Genomic DNA, 13,806 nt, shown 5'->3' on the forward strand with positions numbered 1-13,806 from the left:
TAATGGATGTCCACCTTTTTTGAAGTCGGTTTAATTTCTTAAACTTTTTCCTACATGACTTTCGCTACAAAACCGAAAACCGCTTCTTTATTGGTTCAGAAAAACGCAAAAAAATCGCTGACAAACATAGGGTGCGCCGAAGGCTTTCAAGTTCAAGAACGAGGCGCGCTCGCCCGAGTAAAGGCGTTCATATCGGCTATATTTTGCTAACACGTTATGTGAATATGCTATTACTTTTTACCTAATATTTATTAAGTTATAATAATATTAGTTCCCACTGCTACGACTCCTATAAAAATTTTGTCGAGCGTTAGTTGCGAAATCGTTCGTACGGACCTGATTAACCGCCTTAAAAAAGGTGGTTCTCTGTTTAACTTGTGTTTATGTAAGTTTATCCGCGATTATCTCGCGTTTCACTTTACCGATTTCTGCATTTTCAGGAAAGTAATTGTTACCTAGGAGAAGGTTTTAGAATGTTAACCGACTTCAAAAATCGATTGGAGGCGATTCTTTTTTTTACAAAAGTTATTTTAAAAATATTGTTTAATTGAATTTCGTTGAGTATTCGTGGTAATTTTTACACAATTTGATTTTGGAATGGAGACATCTTGTGTCATTCATCACTTTATCATCTACAAATCATTTTAAAGACGCTTCCTGTTCAATTAAAAGACGCCATTAAAATCTTAGTAACTAGTTTACTCAAACTTACAATAGATGATCTTTTATGTATTAAAAAATATTTTTTTTCACTTATATATTTGTCTTAGCTACACATAACTTAAAAAAATTTAATATATTGTTTAAATAAAAAACATAACTAATGTTTATTCTGCTACCTTATACAGCGAACTAGGGATGTAACATTGCTGATAAAAAATCGATTTTTATATAATCGATTTATTTTTTAAATATGAAAAATCGATTAATAAATAATCGATTTTTCTATACATTATATCAATAGATTTATTCATTAAAAATAAACAACAGAAACAGTTGGTTCTTATATAATCAACACAAATTAAAGTTTTTAACAATCAAGTTTGAAAAATGAAGTTCAGCAACGAATAATGAATAAAATATCAACCGAATGTCGGTAAAATATCATCGACTAATTCCATCTCGAGAATGTTTGATTAAATTAATCATCTAAACTGTTTTAAGAGCACAGAAAGAATGCACAGATGGCGTTAATGTAAAATTATGGAGCTATCATAGTATTCTTTGGCAGTTCGCGTTCCGGGCTCCTAGCCATAAGACAAAAACGTTGTGGCGCCATCTCTACGCCACTCGTCAACAACATCAAATCGCACAACAACTGTCAATCATCTCGAAGAAATCGACGCGCTCAGCCAATAGCAGCGAAGAACCCAAATCGCGATTTCAAAGATTTCACGGATTGAAGCTATATATACAACCTCCGACACAACATCGTCGGAGCCGCGGTTCCCCAGGCATAACACCTAGCCTGGCGGAAGATCTTCCCTTTGGTGGCGGTCGAGCCGAATCATCGCTCCCGCTACATCGTAATGTCGGAGTGCATTTATTGTATGATTATAAAAATCGATTTGTAATCGATTATTAATTTAAAAAAAATCACGTATAAAAATCGATTTTTTCCATAATCGATTTTTTTTCACATTCCCACAGCGAACACCTCTAGGTCCGAGTAAAATATTTTGAAACCGGTTACAAGTATTTCGGGCTATACTATGGTTGCGTACTTGTACATGAAAACCAGGGCTCAAAGCTTAGTCGCATAAACACGCACATCCCTACTTATCAGTCACTTCTATTTACCTTCGAAAAAGATGTTTTTATCGCAATTTCTCTTATAACGCCACTAAAGATAAAGATAAAATCAGTCAGCCAAAACTTCAAGATTTACATTCGAAGGAATACGCTGTGAGATGAAATATATTATTTGAAATAAATCTTATCGTTTGGCTTAAATACTAGAGTTTAAGTGAGTACCTAAATAACTTAAAACAACTTTAATAATTTTCTGTCCTTACCGGTATATCTAACTTGAGTTTCATTTCTTCTTTATCACCTGAGATCCCCTGCGATTTTGGATTTAAAAAAACTTTACATGTTATTACAACGTTTCACTATGGTCCATATGACTATGTAAACAAAGTTGTTTACCAGTTTAAAAAATGTAGCAAGTTGCTTTATTTCAAGTGTAAAATAGATGGTTTCTAATTACGGCCCCGGGTTCAATCTTCACAACCCTAAGTTACATGGAAAAACCACGTTTTTTAGTTGTATCTACTTTCATATCCCTTGCGATAGACAGAGCCAAAAGTCTCGAAAAGTCTGAAGGCCACATTCGGCTGTATAGCTTAATATCAGATAGTCATAGAATGCTAGCCTATAGGCTAAAAGATAAAACTGAGTTTTCTAGCTTTTCCCTTTATTGACTTACTTTCTGCACTTGAAGAGAATCTGTTTTTTTTACTACCAAACCAGCATAGAAACATTCATTCGTTCTTATCCTATTCCCTTAGTCACCTTTTACGATATTCATAAGAATGGGATGGAGTAATCCTGTTCTGAAGTATCACTTATTTCATGTCATATTTTTTTTATTCCATAGCAAAATGGGTCCACCAAAAGGTTTCCAATTTGCCATTGACCGTGGAGGCACCTTCACAGATGTATTCGCCCGTTGCCCCAATGGCAAGATTAGAGTTATGAAGTTATTGTCAGTAGACCCTCAGAACTATGATGATGCCCCAAGAGAAGCTATAAGGAGGATTCTTCAAGAGGTCAGTTTGATTATTATCCTTGTTTTATTTGTCTATTGGATGGCTGCCTGCCTCTGTGAAACAGTGGTTATGTGCTAGCTGAGTCAAAGTTATGTGGTTGCATCCCCATATAATTTGTCATGATAGCAGACATTTTAATTTAGACCTGCCCTGCTAGGCCTTGATACTTTATTTGCATAGCTTGGTATATTAGATTAAATGCCAGCTCAACATTGAAATATGTTTGATACATACATATCATCCCATCTTCATCCCTAACAGTGTAGACAGAGTTTAAAGTCACAAAAAGAATGAAAAGGCTACATTCAGCTTTAGTATGGTTTAATTATGGAACTGACTCCAAAGCCTTAAAGGAGAATCCCAAGTTTATTAGCCTTTCACTTGAATGATGACTACAGGTCTCCCGCGGATCCATGGCCGCACCTCACATACCAAATTGTTTACACCTCACCTGCTTATAGTAAAAAAAATAGATTTTATATGAAATTGAAAAAACCTCAAACAATGTGCTCGATCCACTGATTTTAATTTTTGCATTTAATGCCTGTATTATTTATAAATAGTGCAGAATCCATTTTTAATCTTATAACATTGCATCATCTCTAGCATTCTATAAATTTTACCTACATACATTCATAGAATCACATCTTTATCCATTAATGGGTAGACAGAGCCAGTTTCGAGCATATTTGGTTGTATGTTTCATAAATTTTGTTCATGAATTAGTTGCTTCATGGAAAATAACTCTAACCATACATTATCATTATTTATTCTTGCATTCATACAGTACCACTGTTTACTTTATCAACAAGACTTTTTTATCTAGAATCAATAATGTCTCTGAAATGAGCATGACAGGTTGATTATTAAAGAGTTACTGCATAGTTATTATTTGTATTGTTATGTGATGTAACTATGATAATTTTTTTTTTAAATTTATGTTGCCAGTAAATTATCAAAAAAAAAATTTAAATTATTATTGACTTGTCTTGATATATCCAGTTAGTAAGTAAGCTTATGTCATCAAAAAACAACATTTGTAGCAATATTCTCAGATTATTCTCAACTGGGCTTGTTAAGTAAGGTGATATGTCAGGTCAATACATAACCACTCATTATATCACTACCCTAAGTAAATCATGCGGTACTCTTATGTATATGCAGTTAGTCCCGAGCCATGTCATCTTCTTCCACCTGGCATTAGTCCCGGTTATATTCTCACCTCTCCTGGGTGCACCTTATGATCATAATCCTGAATTGGTAAGTCAAGTTATACACAAAATAACAGGACAGGTTAATTCTGGATCTGATCTGAACCCAAAATTGGATCATGGTTATGGTTACACAATCACATTTGCGGCCTCTATGGCGCAGCGGTAGTACGCTTGTCTGTGACACCGGAGGTCCCGGGTTCGAATCCCGGCCAGGGCATGATGAGAAAAGAACTTTTTCTGATTGGTCTGGGTTTTGGATGTTTATCTATATAAGTATTTATTTATTTGTTTATTAAATAAGTAGCACTTTGTACTAGAATTACTGTAATAAATGCACCTGTATATAATTTTGTGTACATAAATAAATAAATAATAAATAAGTTTTAATCATAACAGCATAACAAAACATACCTAACATTTATGCAGGAAACCGGTAACGCCTTGGACAAAAATGGCAAAGTGAACACATCATTAATAGAGTCAATAAGGATGGGCACCACAGTGGCTACGAACGCCTTGCTGGAGAGGAAAGGTGCTAGAGTGGCCCTGGTCATCAATAAGGGCTTCAAGGATCTACTGTTCATTGGGAACCAGGCCAGGCCGCATATATTTCAACTTGTAAGTTAAAAACCATATCGGTGGCGACATAATGGTCATCGCAAAGAACTGCCATCTCCCGTAGAATGGCACGCGCGGCGCCGGTTTATTCGCGCGTTAAACTATATGTAGCTGTCCTGTCACGTCATAATTAAAAGCAAAACAGCGATAGTTTTTCGCGCGATCAAAACGGAGTCGCGCGTGCCATGCTCCGAAGCCGGGATGACATGCGCTGTTTGTTTGATGCGATGTTTGATACATACATATACTCACGTCTATTTGACTTGCGGGGTAGACCGAGCCAACAGTCTTGAAAAGACTGATAGGCCACGTACAGCTGTTTGGCTCACTGATAGAATTGAGATTCAAATAGTGACAGGTTTCTAGCTCATCGCCTGAGAAGAATCTCAAGTTTATAGGCCTATCCCTAAGTCGCTTTTTACGATATCCATAAGACAAATCTTCAGTTATTTAGTTTAGCCAGTTTAAGTTTTCTTAAAATAAATTTAGTAAACTTAAACTGGCAACATTAAATGTATATAGGTAACTACAATATACATTTAATGTTGCCAGGATATAAAGCGTCCAAGCGTGCTTTACACGGATGTGGTAGAAGTGGACTGTCGCGTGATACCGGCTTTAGAAGACAGGTGTCAGATGAAGAAGTCTTGGCCTTCTGTGACCGGAACCACTGGGGAGAAGATGCTGATCATGAAGGAGCTTGATGAGGAAGCTGTGAGGAAGGTAAGGAAGGAAGTAAGGTAGTAGACTATCGCACTTACATAATATCATGTCGGCGTTGGATGAGATAGGTGTTACATAAAATAAAATTTTGGTATTCTCAGAGAAGGTGTTGATCATGAGGAAGCTGTAAGGAATGTGAGTGTTATGTATAAATTTCAAATAATAAAGTAGATAAATATTCTCTTAATGTTTTCTAATATTATGTAAAAATTTTATTTTTGTTTGTAACAAGTGAACTGGAAAACTAATCGCTCGAGTGAATTGAAATGTCAATTTGCTGTAATTAAAGAAAGAATCTCAATTCTTTCGTTATGAGTTTAATCCAAATAGATGAACGTGGCTTATCAGTCTTTTCAAGACTGTTGGCTCTGTCTACCCTGCAAGGGATATAGACGTGATTATATGTATGTTCTTGTGGCGCAATAAAGAGTTCTTTCTTTCTTTCTTTTCTATATTATGGCTTCCACCGGACTTTCGGTGATTCTGCCAATGTCATGGTTTGAAAAGACACGAAGTTACGAAATTGGTCGATGGTCGAGTTATTGTATTGTATACTTTAGCAATGTTTTTGCAGGAACTCCTGTCGTTGAGAGAAAAAGGCATTGAAAGCATAGCGGTGGTACTTGCCCACAGCTATACCTACGCTGACCACGAACTGAGGATCGGCAAGATAGCTGTGGATTTAGGTGAGTTTCTTCTTCCTCCTGGCTATAGAATATAAGCAATAAGATTGGATCTCAATTCAATATAAATATTATTATTCCAATTTAAGCCATATAGCTGAATGTGGCCTTTCAGTTTTTCCGAGACCTGGTGACTCTGACTACCCATTAAGGGATAAAGACGTGATTTAAGTATTAAGACTTCTTCACATGCGCTTTGGAAGCGGTAGTAGTTATAATTAGATTTAAGTGATGTGACGTCAATAAGTGATACCTTGTATCCAATTTTTTTTTTAAAATAAATCTATTCTATTCTAATTTCAAATTTTCTATACAGGCTTCCAACAAGTCTCCCTTTCACATACCGTGACGTCAATGGTTCGCATGGTACCCCGGGGCTTCACCGCGTGCGCAGACGCATATCTCACTCCACATATACAAGAGTATGTTCGTGGATTTGCTTCGGGCTTTTCTGATGGTTTGAAGAATGCGAATGTGCTGTTCATGCAAAGCGACGGTGGCCTTACACCTATGAATTTGTGAGTATTCTTAGTTTTATGTTATCCTGGTACTTCTTTTTTGTTTTTTAAGGAAAACTAGAGAAAGGAAAAACAAACTGTTACTGCCCCTGGATTTACGGCCCGGACCCTTCCCCAAGGGAATTTGAAACTCTTGACCTTTACCCAAGGGAATGTGAAACTCCTGACCTCTGGGGTTTAAGGCTATATGTATATACTAAAATATCCTTACGGCGATGCCTTCTTGTTACGAGTATAACCAAATATGATTCTCAGTAGAGGCTTCACACTTGCGTAGAAGAATACCTCTCTTTACATAATATACGCTAGTATTGTCATAAATTTGCGGCGACCTGACGCCTATGAATTCGTGATTATCTTTGATTTTATGCGATCCTGGTACAGGCAACCACATTTCAAGTAACCCTCAATGGCACGGTAATGGAGGCGAATTTGAAGTGAATTTGGGTAGATTAATATGCCGTACCTCTTCAATATCATTTATCAGGTTCAGCGAAATTTGAAAGAAAGAAATATATATCTTTTACTCCAGAAAATGATCCCAATTCAATTGTATTTGTGCTAAAGATTTGGGTATTTTTATTTCGGGTATTTGACAATGTATTGCAACAATTTTCATTATTTTTTTAAAGATTCAACGGCTCTCGCGCCATACTATCCGGCCCGGCCGGCGGGGTAGTGGGCTATGCTATGACGTCGTACCAAAAGGAAACAGGGCTTCCCGTGATCGGCTTTGACATGGGCGGCACATCAACGGATGTGTCTCGATATGCTGGGGCTTTAGAACATGTTCATGAAGCTACCACCGCTGGGGTCACAATTCAGGCTCCACAATTGGGTAAGTTCAAGTCTTTATTAAAAAAAAAACAGGTACTGTTGACTGCAGAAATATATGGCCCGCTGTTCATACAAACAACGTAGGGGAGGTCAGGCTTCCTGGCGGTGACTGTACATATTCTTGTAGAACTCATGCTTATATATCTGCAAAATACTGCCAACTAATCTAAAGGCAGGATGACAGTATATAAGAAACCCCTACTAGACATTTCCGGCTAGCTCGAGTCTACGATCTATCATCAGTATTCTTCATCTCTTATTCTTCGTGACGTAATTAGAACACGTAATTTTTTGATCAGCTAAATTAGGTTCCAAAAATTGAAATGGATTTTTAAATAATGTCAGAATCTTAAGTTCTAAAAACTTAAAACTATAACGTATTTTTTATTTTGCTACAACGTGTTACAATTACAGACATCAACACGGTAGCGGCGGGCGGTGGATCGATGCTCTTCTTCAGATCTGGCCTCCTGGTAGTCGGCCCGGAATCGGCTGGCGCGAATCCGGGCCCCGTGTGTTATAGGAAGGGGGGACCACTTGCTGTCACTGATGCTAACCTGGTACTTGGTATGTCTCTTGTTAATTTAATTAAACAGTAGAATTTCCCGAAATAACGAAAAAAATATACGAAAAAGGTCATCAACACATGTAGTAGTCAGTCGGCAGTGAATCGGTGCTCTTCTTCAGATCTGGTCGCCTGGTACTCGGGCCAGAATCAACTAGCACTAAACCCGGCACCGTGTACTTGGTGGTAGGTCTCTAATAATTAGTTCTACATTAATTCATGTTTTTTAATGTAGACAATGTGCATTCGTCCACGATTTAGATTAAAGAGATCTATATTTGTATATTGACGTCCGATGAAAATGCTGCAGTTTAGTTTGTTCCGCCGCTTCTTCTACAAAAGCGCTTTGGAAGTGGTAGTAGTTATAATTAGATTATGTGATGTCAATAAGTGATACCTTGTATCCAATTTTGAAAATAAATCTATTCTATTCTATAATTGGTATCAATCAATTGACGTCATTAAGCGATACCCCCTTGTATCCATAGATATACAATATTTGTCTTTGAATCCTATTTTAGAAATAAATCAAAAATGGTTTCCCCAGAAACTTTTATTCTTCCTCTTAGTGTTAAACCCGGTTACATTCTCAACTCTTTGGAGAGAATCCCGTTTTTAACAATGATCCTGAATTGGAGAGCAATAATCAATCATATCATTATTTGAAGGCCTCTGTGGCGCAGCGGTAGTGCGCTTGTCTGTAACACCGGAGGTCCCGGGTTCGAATCCCGGCCAGGGCATGATGAGAAAAGAACTTTGTCTGATTGGCCCGGGTCTTGGATGTTTATCTATTTAAGTATGTATTTATTGTAAAATATAATATCGTGAGTTAGTATCTCGTAACACAAGTCTCGAACTAACTTCGAGGCTAACTCAATCAGTGTAATTTGTCCCGTATATAATTATATTTTATTTATTATTAATTTTTCACAGGCCGCTTACTACCAGAATACTTCCCAAAAATCTTTGGTCCCAATGAAAACGAACCTTTAGATAAAAAAGCGACCGTGACCGCTTTTAAGAAGATGACGGACGAAATCAATACGTTCTTGAAACAAGACGGTGGCAAAGAGGTAAGTTTGCATTAGAAAAATAGATTCTATTGCTCTGTCTACCCTGTCAAGGATAAAGACGTGATTAACCAGAGATGAAGATGTAATGTTCTTGTGTAACTAAACTCAAGAGTTTTAATGGCAATTGATAATAAAATTCTTATTTTCTAGATGACAATGGAAGAAGTAGCGATGGGCTTCTTGAATGTAGCGAACGAAGCGATGTGCAGACCTATCAGGTATATAGTACTTTATTTTTTCTCTTGTGAAAATTCACCAAAAAATACTTCTTTATTTTAAGAGCGCGCTTTTGAGCGGCGACGACCTTGCATAAACAGAGATTAATGTGGATGAACCGAAATATATACGCAAGAATCGTGACAAGTGGAAACGTGTAGTCTCTGCCTACCCCTATTAGTATTGATTGTAAAATTTCATCACGAGAAAGGTCAATAAACTCGGTATTCTTTTTTTTGGCAATAACCTTGTAAACTGTCTCTATTTCAATCTCAATTGCATCATTAACCCATACTGCTGAACGTGGCAGTCTGTTGGCTCTGTCTACCCCGCAAGGGATAAACACGTTATTTAATGTATGTGTTTCAATTCTATCATCAAGCCAAATAGCTGAACGTGGCCTTTCAGTCTTCTCAAGACTGGTGGCTCTGTCTACCCCGCAAGGGATAAAGACGTGATTTAATGTATGTGTTTCAATTCTATGATTAAAGCCAAATAGCTTGGCCGCGTTCAGCTATTTGGCTTAATCATAGAATTGAGATCGGTCTTTTCAAGGCTGTTGGCTCTGTCTACCCCGCAAGGGATATAGACGTGACCATATGTATGTATGTATCGAGATCGTATGAACAATTTCAGAGCATTAACAACGGCCCGCGGTCACGACGCGTCCCGTCACGCGCTGTCGTGCTTCGGCGGCGCGGGCGGGCAGCACGCGTGCGCAGTGGCGGCGCGGCTCGGGGTCAGCACTGTGCTGCTGCACAAGTACGCTGGTCAGTGGCCTTGGGGATGTACCCTCGTTGACCAAAGACACTAGCTGATCATTGACCATAGACACTAGTTGATCACTGACTAAAGACATTAGTTGATCATTGAGCAAAGACACTAGTTGATCACTGACTAAAGACACTAGTTGATCATTGACCAAAGACACTAGTTGATCACTGACTAAAGACACTAGTTGATTACTGACCAAAGACACTAGCTGATCATTGACTAAAGACACTAGTTGATTACTGACCAAAGACACTAGTTGATCATTAACCAAAGACACTAGCTGATCATTGACTAAAGACACTAGTTGATTACTGACCAAAGACACTGGTTGATCATTAACCAAAGACACTAGCTGATCATTGACTAAAGATACTAGTTGATTACTGACCAAAGACACTAGTTGATCATTAACCAAAGACACTAGCTGATCATTGACTAAAGACACTAGTTGATTACTGACCAAAGACACTAGTTGATCATTAACCAAAGACACTAGCTGATCATTGACTAAAGACACTAGTTGATTACTGACCAAAGACACTGGTTGATCATTAACCAAAGACACTAGCTGATCATTGACTAAAGACACTAGTTGATTACTGACCAAAGACACTAGTTGATCATTAACCAAAGACACTAGCTGATCATTGACTAAAGACACTAGTTGATTACTGACCAAAGACACTAGTTGATCATTAACCAAAGACACTAGCTGATCATTGACTAAAGACACTAGTTGATTACTGATTAAAAACACTAGTTGATCATTAACCAAAGACACTAGCTGATCATTGACTAAAGACACTAGTTGATCATTAACCAAAGACACTAGCTGATCATTGACTAAAGACACTAGTTGATTACTGACCAAAGACACTAGTTGATCATTAACCAAAGACACTAGCTGATCATTGACTAAAGACACTAGTTGATCATTAACCAAAGACACTAGCTGATCATTGACTAAAGACACTAGTTGATTACTGACCAAAGACACTAGTTTATCATTGGCCTTATAAATATGATATTTTTTACCAATACAATAGGTTATTTCAGCGGTCATAAGGCGTTTCGTCATGCATTGCCGTGCCGAACGGTCAACACGGGTGGTTCTTGGCGAGGCAAATTGGAATTACCACCGTGCTACTGCATAAAGTTGCTGGTCAGTTGCCTTAGACATATACCCATCATTGGCCAAAGACACTAGCTGTTCATTGGTCTTACTTGCTGCGGGCTTCCCCGCGCTCGCCCCCCTAAGGGAGCCCCATACGAGTATCACGGTGCGCGCGCGCCGGGCCTTCGCTTTTCTAGCTCAGCGCTCACCAAGGTACATAGCTAAACCCAACGTGGGTTCAAAATTGTAAAAGTAGTCCTCTAATATAGGTTCTAGTTATTGTACGGACCATTTAATTATTTCTCATCCCTTTTACCTGAGAATTTTTACCGAATCATCACACGTCTGACTTCCTAATCTAACCCTTTTAAGATCACGGTTACAAATCTAGTCGCCTGAGTAGGTGGGTTTCCTCAAAATTATTATTGGTGCCATTAATGTATCTTTGTATTAAATAATATCATTTTTACCCAGGTATCCTGTCAGCGTACGGCATGGCTCTGGCCCACGTGGTACACGAAGCCCAGCAGCCTTCAGCTCTGGTGTATTGTCCCAACAACTTCGGCCAACTCGATACGCAGTTAGACGTGTTATCTGCTGTTTGTAGAGACAAACTAAGGGCACAGGTGAGTCAAATTCATCAGTTTTGACCCCAGATATCTTGACAATAAATAACCAAGGCATTAGTAAATGGGAAAATAGGAGGGAAAAGGCCTTTACGAACGAGACGTCATGGCCAGAAAAGATTGAATGGCCACGTTCAGATATTTGGCTTTATGATAGAATTGAGATACAAATAGTGACAAGTTGCTAGCCCATCGCCTAAAAAAGAATCCCAAGTTTGTAAGCCTTAGTCGCCTTTTACGACATCCATGGGAAAGAGATGGCAATACAATACGACTTATGTTGACAGGGTTTCGCCGACTCCCAAATAGAGGTGGAGCCGTACCTGCATCTCCGTTACGCGGGCACCGACTGCGCGCTCATGGTGCCGCCCGCCGCCGGGGAATCGGCCGCTGCGTGTGCGCACGGGGACTTCTACACCGCTTTTGTAACTAGGTCAGCGCTACTTCGTTATTTTCTAAAAATGTCATTTAAATCACGCCTCTTTCCCGGAGGGGTAGGCAGAGACTACCTCTTTCCACTTGCCACGATCTCTGCATATTTCCTTCGCTTCATCCACATTCATAACTCTCTTCATGCAGGCTCGGCGGTTTCGGGTACTTTTGACCTGACCCTTTACCTATATTAAATACTAGAGGCCGCCCGCGACTTCGTCCGCATAGAAACCCTATCAATCCCGCGGGAACTCTGGGATAAAAAGTAGCCTATGTGTTATTCTGGGTCTTCAGCTACCTACATACCAAATTTCATGGTAATCGGTTCAGTAGATTTTGCGTGAAAGAGTAACAAACATCCATACAAACTTTCGCCTTTATAATAGTAGTAGGATTAACAGGGCATCCGTCTTTTCACATAAAAACCGGATCAGCGTTTTTTAGAAATTAATAAATAATCTATATATATAAAACTCTTCCGTTACTGAGTGACTGACTGACAGACAACGCACAGTCGAAACTACTGGTCGTAGACAGCTGAAATTTGGAATGTAGGTTCCTTGGGATATGTAGGGGAGCACTAAGAAAGGATTTTTGGAAATTCAACCCCCAAGGGGGGGAAAAGGGGTAAAAACGTTTCTATGAAAAATCTTATTCCTTGGGTTTATAAACTTGAAACTTGGCATGAACACGTACATAGGCAAGTAAATATGTTTGACATTATAAGTTTTTTCAAACTACCCTCCAATCGTGATTTAGGGGGTGCGATTGGGTGACTGATTTATTAACGCACAGCCGAAACCGCTCGGTATAGGAGTCTGAGATTTTGAACAGAGGTTCCTTTAGTAACATAAGTGAGCACTAAGAAGGGATTTTTGAAATGTCAACCCCCAAGGGGAAACGGGATAAACTGAGCCGGGGCTGCGGGAAAGTTCTAACGAGATACCGTGGCCCCGGAACGCAAAGGGCAACTGAAGGAACGAGGTGGGTTTTAGTCAGTGAAAGTCTGACACTCCCTTCCGTTCCACCCAGAGCGGGAGAGGTCATTTGATGATTTCCCATCCTTAAAAAAAAAGACTTTGTATGACAACTTTCAGTCGTCTCTTTAACATACATAATTATGTACATACATGCATAACATTAATAACATCACGCCTTTAAATCCCTATTTTGTGTTAACACTACCCATACAAACAGCTAAAAGGAAACAAGTGAAGAGACGAAATTTGTCCGCATCCATTTTCACCTAAATTCTTTACGTTAATGAGATTTACTTTTTATTATCAGGTCAACCTAATAGCCTCACATGTACGTATAACTTCGTAAGAATTTTCTTTCAACTCCTAACCGTTGAGGAGTTGTACCTTCCATCATCAGCTCATTCACATGGGATGATGACTATCAGACGCAAATACTTAAACAGATCTATGAAATTGTCAAAAACGTAATTGCCTGTAAATTTGAGGTTTGCCCTTGATTTCCCTGGAATACCATCATCAGATCCTGACTAGGTAACAACGGGACCAACTTGAAAGTATACTCTACCGAACAAAAAAAGAATCACGTAAATCGGTCCATAAATCTCGGCGTAATCGGTATGCATAAATAAAACACCCGAATTTTATTTTCTATTAACTATCAC

General features: G+C 38.6%; 1 protein-coding gene across 1 annotated transcript in view; it reads left to right on the top strand.

The window, feature by feature from the left end:
• Window positions 1-1,774: 1,774 nt before the first annotated feature.
• LOC106135955 (5-oxoprolinase) overlaps window positions 1,775-13,806 on the top strand; it is a 32,149-nt gene continuing 20,117 nt past the window's right edge. Inside the window, exons 1-13 of the mRNA XM_013336378.2 lie at window positions 1,775-1,966; window positions 2,600-2,771; window positions 4,412-4,603; window positions 5,156-5,326; window positions 5,901-6,012; window positions 6,326-6,527; window positions 7,160-7,365; window positions 7,779-7,931; window positions 8,863-9,002; window positions 9,153-9,220; window positions 9,855-9,988; window positions 11,581-11,732; window positions 12,020-12,165. Of these exons, the coding sequence (XP_013191832.1) occupies window positions 2,604-2,771; window positions 4,412-4,603; window positions 5,156-5,326; window positions 5,901-6,012; window positions 6,326-6,527; window positions 7,160-7,365; window positions 7,779-7,931; window positions 8,863-9,002; window positions 9,153-9,220; window positions 9,855-9,988; window positions 11,581-11,732; window positions 12,020-12,165 (1,844 nt within the window). The 5' untranslated portion in view covers window positions 1,775-1,966; window positions 2,600-2,603. The remainder of the gene's footprint in view (window positions 1,967-2,599; window positions 2,772-4,411; window positions 4,604-5,155; window positions 5,327-5,900; window positions 6,013-6,325; window positions 6,528-7,159; window positions 7,366-7,778; window positions 7,932-8,862; window positions 9,003-9,152; window positions 9,221-9,854; window positions 9,989-11,580; window positions 11,733-12,019; window positions 12,166-13,806) is intronic.

This window comes from Amyelois transitella, chromosome 24, assembly GCF_032362555.1.
Source record: "Amyelois transitella isolate CPQ chromosome 24, ilAmyTran1.1, whole genome shotgun sequence".
Taxonomy (NCBI): domain Eukaryota; kingdom Metazoa; phylum Arthropoda; class Insecta; order Lepidoptera; family Pyralidae; genus Amyelois; species Amyelois transitella.